The following is a 17297-nucleotide window of genomic DNA, read 5'->3' on the forward strand; positions in this document are numbered from 1 at the left end:
ATAGTTCTGAAAGTCTTGGCAAGGTTTTAATTTTGGCTCAAACCTCTCTAATTATAGAGAGGCTGCCTACATACTAGTCATGTCTGGAAACGAACTTTGAAGTGAGCATCCTGAGAACTGAATTATAGATTTGATGTAATTAAGTATATACAATTAGAGCTTACTCTATGCAAGTAGATAACATCTTTCTTACAGTGTTAGCAAACACTTTTTACTAAGACTTACTCTGTGGGGTGAAGCAAAAGGGGACTTACGGCGCGTCGTGTCAGTCCCCATTCGGTTACAGCGATCTTTGGCACCAAACATAGGAGCCAAGTCACAGCACCCAGTGGTAATTTAAAACATAGAACAATAACTACCAGATCTAAACCAGTAAACTGGTGCACATAAGACTTTATTCTAGACTGGTGGTATCAACTGTCCTTCGAACTAGTTGTTCAACACGTACTGGAGGTACTTGGGATCTAGAATGCTTTTCCTCTCTGCTTAACACAGGCCAAAGCACCTTGGTAGATGTTAACAGTAAACTTTGATTTGAAATGACTTCATTTGAAATGTGTGCAGGTAGTATCTGGTGGACTCCAGTGAAATTTTAAGGAGCTGGGAATAAAAATCTCTGTAGAAACAAGAAAGATATATTTTTTTTTTTTTTTTAATGCAGGCCAGTGGCTGCAGAACTGTGGGTCTAAGCTGCACCTCACCGGTGTTTTCATTCAAAATTGTAGATCCTACCTCTAGTAATTGGTAAAATGTGTCGTATAGTAAATGTTAATTTTGAACAGATTAATTCCATTGGAAGTGGGAAAAGGCCACTAATTTTTCCAGGAAGGAGGCGACCTTGAAATGTACAGTGGTTCTCTTGTACTCTTGCTGCTTCGCTGTCATGGAAGGCAGAAGCAGTGGCTCTATGACCCAGTGCGAGGGAGGGCAGAGAGGTTTAGGTGCTGGTAATAGGTTTTCAGTGTTCAGTTAAGGTCGCAAGTGGGGGGGGGGAGGTGGCATTTGGAAAAGAAATAATCAGGTTTCCAGGACATTCAAGATTATGCTTCAGTTATTAATTACTTTTTCTTTATGGGAGTCTTTGTGCTTTATTGGGAAATATCAGTGGGCATTTTAAGCAGGGCATGGCTCGAGCAGGTCCCAGTTCTGATTTTGGTTCTAATGTTGGCTTCACTCATCTGCTCTTCGATAAAGTACCCGTAAACCCGTTGTCCGTGTTTGCTCTGCTTATCAAATGGAGTATGTTGTGAGAGTGAATCAATGGTTTTAAGCCGTCTTAATCAAAATGCTGTGGGGTGTAAGAGGAACTTTTACTGCCACGTCAATATGGGACTAATTCTGTGCAGGGCACATCAAATGAGCAAAGAAGTTTGGGACTACATCTTCTTCAAGGCAGCTCCGTTTCCTAAAACAGAGATTCCAAAAGAAAAGTTGGACAAGCTAAAGGAGGAGTTTGAATTTTGGTATCCCGTGGATCTCAGAATTTCTGGCAAAGATCTTGTTCCAAATCATCTGTCGTACTATCTCTATAATCACGTGGCTATGTGGTCAGATCAAAGGTAAGTTTGGAGATAACGCAAAGCAGGTGTGCGGGAGTTTGTAGTTCTGGTACATTTGCTAATGGCTTTTTTGGACTTTACAACATTCAGAATTAGGTTGAAAATGTCTTACTTCATATTGCAGCTTTGTTACAGTTGTCTATAGTAAAAGTTACTGAAATTGAAGGCTTTTTGCCATTATTTCCCCTGTTTTTTCTAGAATCTTTTAAAGATTTTAAGATGTAAGATTCTAACATACAAATTCTAAAACACTGTTTAAAGCAAAACTGAAATCTAACTGCATAATATGACTTCAGTTGACTTGCTCAAATCCTGTCTGTTCTAAACTCTGGAATTCCAGTGTGCAGCACAATTGAGGATGGCCGTTTCCATCAGCTGTAGAGCAAACCTAAGGATTTATGTGTCCGAACTAAACAGTACCTTGGCTTGGTGCTTCTTTAGAGAATATGTATAAAAACATACACCAATGCCATTTCAGTATCTTTAGGGTTTTTTCCTTCTTTGGGAGTGGAGAGAATACTAAGTAGCAGCATCTAGAGCTAAATCCGAATTCAGCTGATGTTGGAATTGCAGTGTTTGATGCTATTTTCAATTTCTTTTGGCTATCTATGGAGGCATGAAATGCTCAAACGAGGGCGCCATGTGAAAAAGCATGTTTAAAAGTGGACAACAAATTTTAATGTTAGCTTTCATTGGCCTATTTTATAAAAGTCAGATATCTTCGGTAAATATATCCTCCTATGTGTCTTCCAGTATTGATTTGTGTTCCTGCACTGGGATTTTAAGTAACTTTATTATAATAAAGTTTTCTTAATTACTTCTCAAGGATCATAAAATGGTGTATACATACAGATTGTGCAGTACAGGTTGAGAATCTTTGCGGATCACTTGGTGCTTCCAGAAGGATGTAGTTCTGTGCATTAATATACTGTGTTTGCATTCCCTTGAATGTCTGCTTAAGAGCTGTATAAAACTGTATATAGGAAAAGCTGTTTTCTCATGTGTAGTAAAGGTGATCCCGGGGAATTTGATACCTGCTTCCTCCGTTGGTGGAGATAGGTGGGACTTCGCTCTATCAAGTGCCGGTGGGCAATGCCAATCACTGGTCTGGAAATTAAAGACAGCTGAATAGAAGGAGTTGGGGTAAATGAAGTATAATTGTAGGTGTGATGCTCCCTGCTTTGCATTTCAGCAACGATAATTCCTAACCCTTATAGTGTAGTTCTTTCTATCTTCAAGGACACTCCTTAATTTATTTTTTTTAAGACACCCCATAGGTATTTTTTTTTTGAAGATTCCCCTTAAGGTGTTCGTCCCTGTCCTGGAACATGAAATGTTTGCTCTTTTTTTTAAAAGAGAAAATGTATTTACTTTACCAAACGCTTTGTATCTTGTCTTGAAACAGAGAGAAATGGCCAGTAGCTGTGAGAGCAAATGGACATCTCCTCCTCAATTCTGAAAAGGTATAGTGAGGTTTCGTGTATGCGGTGGCTTTGGCGGCTGTCAAAACAGGCACTTGCCAGCCAGGCTGGAAAAATCCTTCTTAGAATTTAAGCGGAGGAGATAGTGAAAATGCTAGTTTCTTCGCTGGTGTCCTCCAGTTTTTCATTCATCAGAGGTAGAGACTTGCCTTTCCTCCAAGTCTATCTGATGCTTTTCCTAAGTTAGCTCTTCTATAGCTTCACCAGTTTAGTAGAGATTTCAGTGCATTTCTGTTAAGTTCTAGGGTAATATAGAATGTAGAATGATTTTTTTTTTTTTTTTTTTTGGCTATATTTTAGCTTTGTTAAGCATTGGAGTAGGGGCAGTGAGGGGGAAAAGGTTAGTGCCAATAACTTGCTGATGTATACAAGTTATGAAATTGAATTTAATTGAATTTAAAAGTGCCTGAACTTAGGAATTAGGCCTTGGAGACTGTTCAATATGAAGACAAAAACCCACAGAGTCTTCCTTGAAAAATCAGTGCAGGGTGAGCTGAAAATGCCAATTTTGAAGTAATATTTAAGTTTAATTTAGGTAATTTCTGGAATTAAATTTTGGTACCAGTTGTCCCGTTTTTCAAAGCCTGCCAAAGTCTGGGCCGGAGCCCAAGCGATGCAGACGGCAGCTGCCGTTGCCCTGCGGCTGTGCTCTGTACGGGCCTCAGCCGTAACAACGTAGGCCAGCCTCGGGACATGTTCAACATTCAGGAGTTAGATGAGCGCTTGCGAAGTTCAGTCTGCTTTCACTCAGGTTTACCAAATTGCTTTTGCTATGGCTCATGAGAAAACATTTTCTCAGTGGTTTGCTCAAACCCTTGTTGAGTCTGTCTTGCTTATCCAACAACAAAATGGATGCGTGAGAAGACACGGACTCTTCTATTTCTTTCAGATGTCTAAATCTACGGGCAACTTTCTTACCCTAACTCAGGCTGTTGACAAGTTTTCTGCAGATGGTAAGTATGTTCTGACCTGCGTCTGGTTTTCAATTACGCCAAAACGACTAAAATTAGTGTTTTGCTCTCAGAGGAGCAGTGGGTTTATTGGAGTAATGAATTGCAATAAATCCAGTGCTTCCCACCTGGTCTTGTTTGAAAAGCCGAGCTCTATTTACAAAATCGGGATGCATGTTAGCGCAGCATCTGTTTCAAGCAAGGACTGCTCCTGGTGCTGGGAGCCCCTAGAGGGTGCCTGTTTCGTTCTTCCACACTCACTTGAGAGATCACAACACACGACACGTACTGTCGCTGCGCACTGTGTGTATACGTGCGTGCCCTGGTTCCTTCTTGCATGCTCTTGTTGTTCGGACAGTGGTTGTACTCGTCTCCTGGTTCCTGGTGTCTCTCTGGTTTCCTTCCTAAGGAGGGCAGTGTGCCTCTCCTGGGTGAAGTGCGTCCGTTGAGACACCTCTTTCTAGTTGGCCAGGCAGTTTGTAAATTCGCTTTGCATTTTATTAACTCATAATGAAAAGTTAGTTGTAATTAATTTTGAGTCCCTGCATCTGTATCTCTGAGCTAATCACGTGCTGGCCCTGTTAGCTGATCAACTTTCTTTCAGGCATGCGTTTAGCCTTGGCTGATGCTGGAGACACTGTTGAAGATGCCAACTTTGTGGAAGCCATGGCAGATGCTGGTATTCTTCGTCTCTACACATGGGTGGAGTGGGTAAAGGAGATGATTGCAAACAGAGACAGTCTAAGAAGTGGTCCTGCCAACACCTTCAATGACAGAGTCTTTGCCAGGTAATGTACAAAGGCTAATAATGCACTTTGGTCCATTTTTTCCTCGCAAGGAGCATTTTTGTAGTTATTTTTTTTCCTGCATATTAATGAATATAAAACAAAACACGTTACAGAATGGGTTATGCGATTGTGCTGCACTGGTGACGTCGATAGTGTTGTTTTACAGAGTGTTGCCATTATGTGGGGTAGGCTATGCGATATTGATGTTTTCACTTCCCTTCCCTCCCTAGTGAAATGAATGCAGGTATAATGAAGACAGATCAAAATTATGAGAAGATGATGTTTAAGGAAGCTCTGAAAACCGGCTTCTTTGAATTTCAGGTAGGAGCTATCTTTTTAGGTATAAGAAAACACTTGGTATTTGTTACTTTGTGGATTTCTTTTGATCCTGATGTCTCTGATCCTTAATTATACAGCTGAATTGGATTCAGAATTGTGCCAAGAAACAAGAGTACTTTAATGGAATAAGTCTGAAATTATAAAGGTCTGCTTGAGTCATTTTTTCAAAGGTCCAGAGGAAGACAACTGTGATGCTGCAAATAGTCCAGATATCTAATATGAGCAAAAAGCTGCTCAAAAAAAGACACTATTAAAAAGTGTTTCCTTTATTTAGCCCCTTTGTAATAAGAAACTCTTCACAAGAAATCCAGATAATACGTCAACGAAATTGTTTGGAAGCAGAGTGCTTTGTGATATATTCCACGAACCATGTCTCCGGAGTGTCTGCTGAACCATGCCACTTCACTTAATGAATTACAGAGACTCCTTTATGTGGCTCCTTTGCGATATTCAGGAATATGATTAAGAAGGCTGAATTATATATATAATGATACATCATATTCATTGCCTTTTTCTTAGTGCTTATTAGTATCTTTATGCAAGCTATTTGGGATGATAGTACCTGATACATGGTTGTAGATATGTTTGTCTTTTATGTCTGTGCCAATAAACATGTTTTTAAAAGTATCATATTAATGCAAAAATCAAATAGCCGACAGACAGATTCACACTCAGGTGTTTCAGGAAAATACAGTTCTTGTAACTGTCCATTGTTGACTTTTAAGCTGCTTACCTTTTAAAGGCATATTAGAGCAAAAAAATAGCGTGTGACTTCTTCTAAGTGTTTCTCCATGGCAGCTGGAGTGTGTTAATGGTGGTTGCATTGGCTGTGTTTCAGGCAGCAAAAGATAAATACCGTGAGCTGGCGATAGAAGGGATGCACGGAGAGTTGGTGTTCCAGTTTATTGAGGTTCAGACTCTGCTCTTGGCTCCTATCTGCCCCCACTTATGCGAGCACATCTGGTCGCTGCTGGGAAAGGTACTGAAGTCTCAGTTTTGCCACTTGGTTTGGATCTAAGTTTTTACTGATTTTCAGTCAGGCCCGTACCGGGCTTATGGGTGTCTTTCATTTGCCAGTAGGAGAAACGTGTCTTAGAACACGAAGAGCCATAATAGCGTATTGTCCGTAGGACAGTGAACTAGAGTTAGCCTGTGACTGTGATGATATATGAAACTTTCACGCAAGTCACTTTGGCTGTGTACTCGCAGAGAGGTCATCTAAAATTAACCCAAATAATCCAGTATTCCTACACTTGTGCGCGAAACTTAGTCGTTTGTTTAATTGCCTTGTGCTTGTAGATGAAGTTGTGTAGCCGTATGGCAGGTGCGTGTAGTCCTTAACGTGCTTGCAAATAAATGCTTGTATACTTCCTCCTTTACAATCTAGTTACAGGTGGGTGCTCACTGGGGTTCAAACCGTCTTAACTCCAGTTTCCAGTCAAGCTATAATGGGTTGAAAACCCACCAGATACTCATGTGTGTTCATCTCGGTGCATGTCACTTCTTCCTTTCTTCAAAGCCTGATTCCATCATGAGAGCCTCCTGGCCGACAGCAGGTCCTGTGGATGAGGTATTAATTCGCTCCTCTCAGTACCTCATGGAAGTAGCTCATGACCTCCGGCTCCGTCTCAAGAACTACATGGCACCTGTGAAAGGAAAGGTGAGGTCTGCTTGGTCATCTTTTTAAGTGTGCATACTTGATAACTCTCTGTTGCCTTAGCTCTCCTTCCTAATTCTTCTTCTTTGTGTCCTTAGAAAAGTACTAAAGAACCTTCCCAGAAGCCTTCTCACTGTACCATCTACGTGGCAAAGAACTACCCGCCGTGGCAGCACACCACCTTATCGGTTCTGCGCAAGCACTATCAGGTGGTCGTCCTTTTCATGTTTCTTTGGGCTGCTTACCTGCTTTTTTGTGGGCTCCTTTTTTCTAGCTAAACAAGTTTATAAGCTGTACTTTGTTACCAAATTATCTAAATATAAAGCAAGATAGTTTTAAATTTTTTTTATGCTTTTACAACTATGTCTGGCAAATGTAGGTACTTAATGAAAATGTCCCAAGGAGTATCATTGATTTGACAGTACGATTTCTTTGTTTTTTGACAATCTGAGTAAAAAGTGGCCCATGTTCTGTTATTTTTTTCATTTGTAAGTGGATAGGTTTTAAAATACTCTTCCCGAGTATATTTCTGAGGATACATTGTTGACTGAGGGATTAATGTTGCCTGACAGTGGGAGTGGGCTTAGAAACATTTGTTTTGGTCCCTGAATAGGTGTAAACTATTCAGTGATGTTACAAGAAATATTTTGAAATGAATACATCAGTCGTAAGCAGAAGAAATAAGCTTTTCCGAGAGCAGAAGAATCTGTGCTTTGGATGTGGGGCAGCTGATGAGAGTGGCTTTTGGCATCTTGAGGAACCGTCCTCAGCTTCAACAAAGCCATATTGTAGCTGATAGATTAGAGTCGTGACTCTTTCAACTTGGGGTGTTGAAATAAACGAATATTAAACTTTGGGCATTCTGTAGGCTTTTTTCTGCATCGGTGTTAAAATCTGCTGTTTGGTGTGATGCACTAAATGCAAATAGCTAAGTTTTGGATGTAATACCCCAAATGTTCAGGAAACTAGTGCTTAAAAACGTGCTTGTGATAAGGCTTAAATGTAGATTTAAAATGCATTCTGGTAGAAAATGTCAGTGTATTAATATATAGTCACTGGAAAGAATAAAGAAAATGCAGACTAATTCTGAGTTGCCTGAATGGCAGTAGTTATCTGGGTTTTTCCCAAAGTTTTAAAATACTACTCTTAATGTTTCAAAGGGGTGGGAAAATTATTATATGTGGAATCAGTGATGATGACAAACCTTGCTGGTGTTTATGGGGAAGCATGAAGGGTATATGACATTAAAGGGCACGTCTTTTTAATAATACCTATACTTCTTAATGGATGTTCATCAATGTTTAGGTCAGTGGAGGCCAACTGCCAGACAATAAAGCAATTGCTAGCGAGCTTAACACCCTGCCGGAGCTGAAGAAGTATATGAAGAAGGTTATGCCTTTTGTTGCCATGATTAAGGTAAGTGTCAGAGGGACAGTTCTTGTATAGAAAAAGTTTTCGTGAACGAAACGTGTCAGACAAAGGCAAGGATAGTCCGTAACTCCGTATACGGGTATTGTTTCCTTTTTCATTCCTGGATCTCCTTCTAACTTTTGCCTTCGGTCTCTGTCCTGTCCCTTGCTTGTTTGGCATCTTTATGTTTTTGTTTATAAACTACTTTGACATCCCTGGAAGAAAAATAGAATAAAAATGTCTTTACCCGAATTGGCCCAGTGAAGGAATGGTGTAGCTGAGGCTTGGTAGTGTATTTTGCAGGTTATACGGTCTGTGCTTCAAATACCAGTGGGTTCCTCTACATTTGGAATGCATCGCATTTGACACTTCCAGTTCTTCATGCTGAAATGAGAATAAGATGTTGCTCTGGAGACAAAAATGCTTAGAAAGTTAGGAACAAGGCTGGAGATAACTGATTGCACTACATTTAAGAGAGGAAAGAAGGGAGTGTTCTGAGCCCTGAATGGAATTAGGGTTTTTTTGTATCATTCTTATGTTTTTATCACTAATATTCTGATATTTCATTGTCATTTTCCCAGAGCCATGCAAGCCTATGAAAATCTTGGCTTGCATTTTCATTTTAAAGAAATGTTTTCGTGCTCGCTGTTGCAGATAAAAACTCAGTACAGCAACTAGGAAAATTCAAGAAGCAAAGAATAAGCAAAATCTTAAAAAATAAAAAAAAAAAAGGAGTGTGGAGTCAGATTTAAAACCTTTTTGACTTCTACTCATGATCTGCAGAAGTTGAGAGGTATTAGTAATGGAAAATGCACGTAATAATGTCTTCTATTTGTAAGCTTTGTCATGTTTTATATGGAGGTGCTCGTTTGCCCTTTCTGTAGGGTTATTCTAATTATTCCTTTTCATGGTGGCTCAGAAGCCTCCAGGGGAACAGAGAGCACAAGCAGCTGCGATGCCTCCTGTCTAAGTGGAGTTTGCAAAGCGACGTACTGGTGTGTTAGATCAACGGATAGAGCTGGCAAAGGTCAGGCAGGCTGTCAGTCCTACAAGTGCGTTGGGTCTGAAACACGCCTGTTGTTTGATGTCCGTAGTTAATAGTGATCAGGGGCGCGCAGGGAGCGGGTTGGCGTGCTGCGCCTTACCCAATAATCGATCCTTTCACTTTTAAAGAGCAGTAAGCGATGCCACATAAAGACGTAGAAACCTCTGAGCTCAGACTCCCTACATCAGTATGCTTTTCTCTGAAACCAATTATTCAGCAATTCCACGGTACAAGGAGCGTTTCTGCTTGTGCTTCCTATTCATCAAAGGAGAGTTTAAATGTAGAAGAAACTTTGTGATTTACAAAGGGAAACAATTCAGTGTTAACGTAGGGAATCCTTCACATTAAACTGACAAGGAAACCAGGAAACCACAAGCGTGCTGAGTCTGACAAAGCAGAGCTTCAAAGGAGACAGCTGGCTCAGCATATGAAGGCAAGACAGGAACAGATTCAATTCCGAAGAGGAAGTTCTGTTTTAGTTAAAAAAAAAAAAAAATTTCACATGGTTTTATATTGCCTGTAATACTCTCTCTTGTGACTGTTGCTGTTGGCTTTCTGGACTAATTAAGTTACTTTTATGTTAACGTATAAAGCAGTTGTTATTTCCCTGAGCGAACTTGTTTTACAACTGCTGTGAACATGTCCAGTTGCTGTGTGCTTGTCCTTTATTTGAAACTGGGTCATAAGACTGAATTTCCTGCTGTGAACTCCAACTGGAATGCTGACTTATTTTGTGAATTCTCAACCTGCACATTAAGTAGGGATTATAAATAACTGTGAATGTCAAACACCTTTTCAATTCTATATTAAAAATGTGTTCTAATTGCTCTTACTCCTCCCATCAGTGTCACTAATTCCCTGCAGAAGAAACCCTGTTACAAGAAAATTATTGCTCCTACGTTAGCATGTTGTGCCAGCAGAGAGCTTTCATATTTAAAAGCCTGTTCTTTTCATGACTAATGTAGATAGTTGGCCATTTTGAAGCATCATTTTACTCGCAGCATTTAGAGGGGTTTAATCCTTTTCTTTCCTTTGACAGGAAAATCTGGAGAAGAATGGTTCACGTGTTCTTGATCTGGAACTGGAATTTGATGAACGTGCAGTGCTCCTGGAGAATATTGTCTATTTGACAAATTCCCTGGAGGTTGGTATATACTTGGCATGTTCTTTACTTGGTTTTTATTGGGATAGCTGGAGGCCCAGCCTTTCCTAGGGCTCTACGCCTGTTCACATTAGCTTCTGGGTGTACGTTGCTCAAGTGATAGGTTTTTATCAGCTATCTGTATTTTGATCTTGCTGTTTAAATTTGTCAAATATAGGTGTATAAATCTGTTAAATAGAGACGTGAGACGTAGTGGTAGTTGTGCAGTAGACAAATGTTTTCCCACAGAAGAGAGGTGGGTTTTGCTGCAGTGCTGGTTGTATCTGTGATAGCAAAGTCCAGCGACGCTTCTGAAGAGATGTTTTTCTCTGAGCCAGCCAGCGACTTACGCTTTTTCAGCTGAAGAAATCGGAGGGAGATGTTTCAAGGCTTTACTAGCACGAACGGTCAGAGTCCTCAGCCTTGTATCCTTGGACTCTCACCACGGCGCGTTGGCTGGAGCAGATCACCCTGCCCTCTTCAAGGAGCCGGTTCTGGGCAGGGCTTGTAAAGCTCTGCTCCGCAGTAAAATGGACACCAGTCTCGTAGCAGTTGCGCTGCTCCATGTGCTAACCAGAGTTTAGCTCAACAGGCAACGTGTTAATAATGTTAGCAGGGTTTCTGTAAAAGGGGAAAAAAAAGAAAGCACCTGTTCAGTACATATATATTGCAAAACTTCATTTTGTAACCTGTACAGTATGGAAAAAATGTGGTTTTATTGGACTTTATTTATTTAACTTTATTGGATCTTTTAAACACTGGATCTTTCACGAGGGAGAATCTTGAGATACTTAAGAACTGGGCTGTGAAATCCCCCGAAGTTTTAACAGGAATCGTCAAGTTCCGTAGCAGGGCAGAATTACCCCACGCTTCTCTCTAAGCTGGAGCCGGCTGGCCGGCCCTCAGCTCTGCTCCAGACGGCTTTCTGTGGGCTTCTCAAGATTAAGATAAACTTAATGCGAGTGTGCTGTCGCTGCGAACGAGCCACGCTGCGCGTTGACCTACGTTAGGAGGAGTTACCCGTATAGGACGCGGTTTGGCGGGTCAGGGGAAGTCATCCATCTCCACTGGGCTCTGCTGAGCCCCACTGGGAGTGTGTGCCGGTGCCGTGCCCCCCTCTCCGCCTCCCCCAGTCCGCAGCCCCGGTTTGAAGGGGCTGTGAGGAGCAGAGGAGCCTGGGGACGGCCGGGGCTGGGGGAGGCGGGCTGCTTGGGGCTGGCCGAGGGGAAGGCCTGGCAGAGAGCCGCTGCGCAGAGTGGCCGGAGGAGGGACGGTAACCAGGAGAGGGCCGGCTGTAGGTGCCGCTGGCGAGGCTGGGGTGGGCCGAGAGGAGAGGTTTCTGCGGGCGCAGCGTGGGGGCGGCTGCCCCGGGGAGGCCGCGGCGGCTCTGGCCTCCGGCCGGACCCGGCGCAGCGCGGGCGGTAGTCCCGCTTCGGGCAGGGGGGAGGTGACCCTCAGAGGTCCCTCCAAAACAGGACGTTGTGATTTTGGGCGTGCTGTTGTTGCCTTAGGTCAAGGCACGTTTACTTTCCGCTGTACTACGTGAACAGTTGTTTGATAGACCTGGTAACTCCTGTTGTTCCCTCCCAAGCGATTAAACTCCTGCTTATTTCCCTTCCCACCCTCTTTTTGCCTTTTTCCTTAACAGCTGGATCATATTGAAGTGAAGTTTGCATCTGAAGCAGAAGATAAAATAAAAGAAGACTGCTGTCCTGGAAAACCATTTTCCACATTCAGAACTGAGGTAAAATCAGAAATTCAGATATTGGAAGTCTGAAAACTTACTTAAAAAAAAAAAAAAAACAACCCCAAAATTAAAAAACCAAACAAAAGCAAATATGCCATGTAAAACCTTGAATCAGACGTGAATATTGGAATTTTGTTGTCTTTGATCCAACAGCCCTTCAAAACAAGAAACGTCTCCTGAAGCAAATACGATTTTTTTGTTCTTCCTCTGTATAGAACTCTGACTGTGACTGTACCTCACTTTAAGGCTCTTCCAGCCAGCACAATGTAATGGTTTGACCTGAAGACAGTTACAAACGTGTGACCCGAGCACTGGCATATTCTTATATCTGTTTCTTTCAGCATATGGCTCAACTACTGCTCTTTAGATAAGGCCGATTGTATTCCCGTTAAAACATGGGCCACAAATGATAGAGAATTGAGAAGGTCTTGTGCAAGTGTGGCTGAACCTCACTTCACCACTGTTATTTAGGAGTTATGTTGCTTATTATACTTGTTTTAAGGTATTATAAATTTCCACGTGAAACTTTGTATTACTCGTTTGCTGAATCTTAAAGTGTTTTTTAATACTTCCCTTGTTTTTATCCGTTGGTTTCTAATGGGCTAATACACGGCACTCAATTGCATAAAAATAAAACCTTTCAAAAGTACTCCTCCAGCTGTGTCGTGGAGAATTAGTGGAAGAATTAGTGAGTAATGTGTAAGATTAGTGAAACTCTGCAACGTTGGTATCGTGTATGAATATTTCTAGCTCTAATACTGTTTCCCTAAGTATGTCCTAAAAGCTTGTGTATACTGTGGCTGATGTTTGGAAGAGTTGTGGGAGTGCTCGCGTTCTGCCAAGGGCAGTCAGCCTTTCTAAATGAAGTTTGTCCTTCCGGAATATTTGTCGACAGATGATGTTTATTTGTTTTAGTTTCACGTTTCCTCTGAGGCCAGAGGAACGTTCTCCTTTAATGTTTGTATTAACTTCCTTACAGCCCAGCGTGTCTGTATTTTTGGTGAACCCTCAACCATCGAATGGCCACTTCTCTACAAAAATTGAAATCAGGCAAGGAGACAACAGAGAGACAGTGATCAGACGCTTAATGAAGATGGACAGAGGAATCAAAGGTAAAACACTAGCACAGGCATACAGCTGTCACACGCTGGTTAGATTAATGTTTCCAGGACAGAAGTGGGAACAAAGCTGCTGAAGTCGGTGCTGCTGTCATAGATGCTTAGAAAGGAGCAAGAAGTTTTGTGTTTGAGTGACCAGGACAAGAGAGAATCTGCAAATAGGCAGGCTTTTCTCTGGGTTTGCCTCATTAGTCTTTTGTTCTGCCACACCGAAACCTAGTTGCAGCCGGAGATTAATAGGGGTTTTATTTCCCCTTGTGCTTTGACTTTCCAAGAAAAAGAGTTAGTCCCACTCTGGTTATAGGCAGCTTCTGCTGCTTCTGTTTTGGAGCCCAGGGCTGAAAAAAATTTGTCAAATTTATTTTTCTATTTAGCCTAGGGTGAATTAATTTAACAGTTGCTATGTTGGCTCCTAATAATTTCATAGTGGAAAACTATCTGCTCACTTAAAATTGGGATTACTGAAGAATTGCTCAATAGCCGATCAATTACCGCTGTTTACGCCAAACTCGAATTAGGAAGCCCTGTGGGAACTAGTTTAATATTCCTTTTGGATCTTCTGAGCTATTTCTTCCCTCTCTACTCTTCTAGTCTTTATGCGCTGATACTTTATTTCAACTGTTAAACGTTGAACGCTGCGGTGGTAAGAGAGGCAATAAGTACTGGAAGAGTTTCTTGGAGAGCGCTCGGTCTGCGGCCATAGTGGATTCCAGCCTGAAAGCACTAAGACAAAAGCATTTCATCACCCGTGAACCCACTTTGCAGTTAAGCTGTTGTAGCCCTGCCTCTTCCGTGCCCTGGTGTGAGCTGGTGGGGACCCAAGCGAGAGCGGCGGGGGGGGCAGAGCTTGCCGCTGTGTCTGACGGCGGTCGCCGCTCGCTTGCCAGAAGTTGGTGCCTCGGTGGTGGTGCAGCGAAAGCTCCGGTGAAGGTCTCCAGGCCGAGCCCGGGGGTGCTGCTTTTGCTACGGCGTATTTACTCGGGGCGTGCGGAGCGCTCCGAAGTGGCTGGTGTATTGTGGTTTGGGAACCTGAATTCCCGCGTAGGGGAAAAATCCGACTCTGTGGAGATGCCTTTTTTTGGCAAAAAAACGCTGGGATTGCTGCCCGTAATTACTTTGCCTCCTCTTGCTTCTTTGCTTTCGAAATAGTTTTCTGTCTGGTAACTTTATGCAGGGCTATGCTGCTGCCGTGTAAATTCTTGAGGTGATGTGCAGGACAGAAGAGGAGAGGTGCTGTTTTCATCTTTGTCACTGTCTCGTTGTGTGGCACTGAGAAAATCTCGGCCTCTTAGTTTTTTGCCATGTTGCAGTTGGAGTAACAGCTGCCTCGTTGGAGTGCTGCTGTCGTCAATTTAAACGTTCGTGGTACCTTGACAGTCTAAAGGTGGTCTTTGTTAGTAGCAGTGTTTCAGAGCAGGTGCTTTTCCTCAGTTTTTCTTGGAAATAAGCAATTTTTTTTTTCTGGCCTACTTGTTGATAATTTTGGTATTCTTCACTTCACCTACTTGGAGAGATATTTTAGGAAAACACGGAATAGTATGATAAAATTTCATGTTAGACATCGTTGAAACAAGCGTTAAGTTTCTGGACAGTGTAATGAAAGGAAATAGCTTTCTTAAAGGAACAGCAGCTGTGTTTTTGTTGAAGAATGCAGGAATTAAGAATCAAAGAAATCCGAAGCACCATGAGCTGGGTATAAAAGGCAAACTGGACCTCATCCAAAAGCTTGTGACAGCAGAGTCATTTCTTTCTGTATCTTTCAACAGCTTGTGTTTATATTAATGTTTATCTGCAGAACAAAGACAACTGCGTACTGATGATGGTGCACACAGGGAAGGACGTGTGATAAAGTAGCAACATATAGGTGGGGGAAATGCACTGTATCCGCAGTAGATGTGTACGCGTATCACCTGGCCGCCTGTTAGGTAGATATTTTGAAGGGATTTAAAACAAGTGAGATTAAGCAGTGCCTCTCTCTCGCTCTTTGCCTTCTCCAGAAGGTGTCAGTGTTCTGTTGGTGCACGAGGGCTGGAAGGTTGCACTTGGAGGAAGGCTTGGCTGAGAGATCCCAGGCTTCCGAAAGATTCCTTGGTCTGCTTAGCAGCCTTGTATTATTTTCTGTTACTAGGGAATTGTATTTAAAACAACTCTCACCTTCTCCTTTCTCCCAGTCTCTGAAATTCATTCCTCAGAGAATGATACCATAACTGTTCAGTTACTCGTAGCTGTCCCAAGACCGGATCAGGCAAATTTGGTGCTTTAGGGTGGTGTCGGGAGTTGGTGTTCCTGTGTGGCTTATCCCCGCTGCCGCTGGTCGCTTGCTTTGTAACCAGCGAATGACATCTTTGTAGTGGGTGTAAATCTTCATGTGAACGTTATTCCCGAGAGACTGTATTTCCTTGGAGCAGATATTTTAAAGTACCAAGTATTAAGTGTTGTTTTGATTAATTCGGCTGATGCTACAGCTTGCGTGTAGATCCCGTAGCCTGACTAGCCAGTCTCGTTACTGCAGATCTCTCTAAAGTGAAGCTGATGCGGTTTGATGACCCTGTGCTCGGGCCACGCCGTGTTCCAGTCCTTGGCAAAGAAGAAGCGGAGAAAACGCCCATTCTGGAGCAGGCCGTCTTCCACATTGACCTGGACGAGAAACGTGTTCGCATTTCTGAGAATGGTCTGACAAAGGACATCGGTGACACGATTGTTTATCTGGTTCATTAAACTGGCACGTACCTGGCTTGATCCCTGGCAGCGAGAAAGTTCGTAGCGTGACTTTGAAAGCATCTGTAATGAAAAAAGATGACAATTTGTTCTGTAAAAAAAAAAACAAACCCGCCCACCCAAGCCAACCTAATTAGCATGCAAGTTCATCCCTACTCTTTCAAATGTGGATACAATAAAATTATTTTCCTCTGGCCCTTTGGCTTTTCTTGGAAAGAAACAGTTATCCTGAACGCTAATGTGGCGAATCTTCCTTTTCAGCTGTGGGCAGCGTTCTCGGAAGCAAACTGGAGTCCCACACTCAGAACTCCGCTGCCTCCTGAGCAGGCTGGGGTCTGGGTAGAGAGGTTGGTTGTAAACCTCCTGTAACAGAGGGGGACAAGTTGCTTGCACACTTCTGCATTACTTTTCAATGACCCAGATGACTCGACACCGTTAGGGCACTTCTACATGGACTGGCGGTTCAGAAGTAATTCGACGCTGAGGAGCTCTTTAGCAAGAGTTAAATAGGAAATTTTCTGTGCTTCTCAGCTCTTGAAACGGGAGTGCCTGTGGCAAACGCTGTTAAAGACTGACTTTTCCTCCATTATTCTTTCATATAAATACTCATAAATCTATTTTAAGTGGAAAGGTTAAGTGTTCTTTTTGTAGGTTTTAAGTTGATGGGGTTTGGTAGTTTCATGCCTATCACAGGCTGCTTTTTCCCTTCTTTTGAATTGGGAATCAACGTGTGCAGCTTCAGGACTTCTGTCGGCAAACTCGTGAAGGAGGCTGCTGACGAGCAGCACGCTTCGTTCTGCCCCGTTGCTCTTCGGCTGTTTCACAATTCTCGCTGCTCCGTAGGGCTTAACACTTGAACTTCCTCTAACAACACGTTACGTGTGGGAGGAGAGCGGCGCAGGAGCCCAGGCCGGCCGTGCCCAGAGCACCAGCGCTGCTGGCCGGGGCTGCCGTTGTCTGCCCCTCCCTTGGCTTTCCCTTTGAAGAGGCAGGTGGGGGTTGTGGTCCCAGCTTTCCTCGGCTACGGCTTCTCCCCAGTCCTGCTAAGCAACTACTCCCGCTGTTCTCAAAGAAGGTTTGCTTGTCAGGAGAAAACGGGTGATGCCATGGGCTGAGGCAGTTCCCGGGCGCGGGGCAGCGGCCGGTGGAAGGGTCGGGGCTCAATGCTCCGGCTGCTGCAGGGCCTGGGGGGCAAACACTTGGCCACCCCAACCCCCATGGGTCTCCCACGTTGCTGCAGAACCCGGGAGGGAAGAGAGGAATGGCTGTGGTGGGCGGTGGCTGCTTGCTGGTCCGGGTGCGCTCGGCCCTCGGCGCTCTGCGCCTGGCGGAGGTGCCTCGGCG

General features: G+C 43.1%; 1 protein-coding gene across 1 annotated transcript in view; it reads left to right on the forward strand.

Annotated features, from left to right (window-relative positions):
- The window catches only part of LARS1 (leucyl-tRNA synthetase 1), a 32915-nt gene extending 16797 nt beyond the window's left edge, over positions 1 to 16118 (forward strand). Inside the window, exons 20-32 of the mRNA XM_082489821.1 lie at positions 1347 to 1559; positions 2965 to 3022; positions 3930 to 3993; positions 4595 to 4778; positions 5009 to 5099; positions 5956 to 6096; positions 6637 to 6777; positions 6873 to 6983; positions 8080 to 8190; positions 10269 to 10373; positions 12019 to 12114; positions 13097 to 13229; positions 15748 to 16118. Coding sequence (XP_082345947.1) covers positions 1347 to 1559; positions 2965 to 3022; positions 3930 to 3993; positions 4595 to 4778; positions 5009 to 5099; positions 5956 to 6096; positions 6637 to 6777; positions 6873 to 6983; positions 8080 to 8190; positions 10269 to 10373; positions 12019 to 12114; positions 13097 to 13229; positions 15748 to 15953 — 1654 coding nt within the window. The 3' untranslated portion in view covers positions 15954 to 16118. The remainder of the gene's footprint in view (positions 1 to 1346; positions 1560 to 2964; positions 3023 to 3929; positions 3994 to 4594; positions 4779 to 5008; positions 5100 to 5955; positions 6097 to 6636; positions 6778 to 6872; positions 6984 to 8079; positions 8191 to 10268; positions 10374 to 12018; positions 12115 to 13096; positions 13230 to 15747) is intronic.
- Positions 16119 to 17297: the final 1179 nt, after the last annotated feature.

The sequence above is a fragment of the Vanellus vanellus genome (assembly GCF_965231255.1).
Source record: "Vanellus vanellus genome assembly, chromosome: 13".
Classification (NCBI taxonomy): Eukaryota; Metazoa; Chordata; class Aves; order Charadriiformes; family Charadriidae; genus Vanellus; species Vanellus vanellus.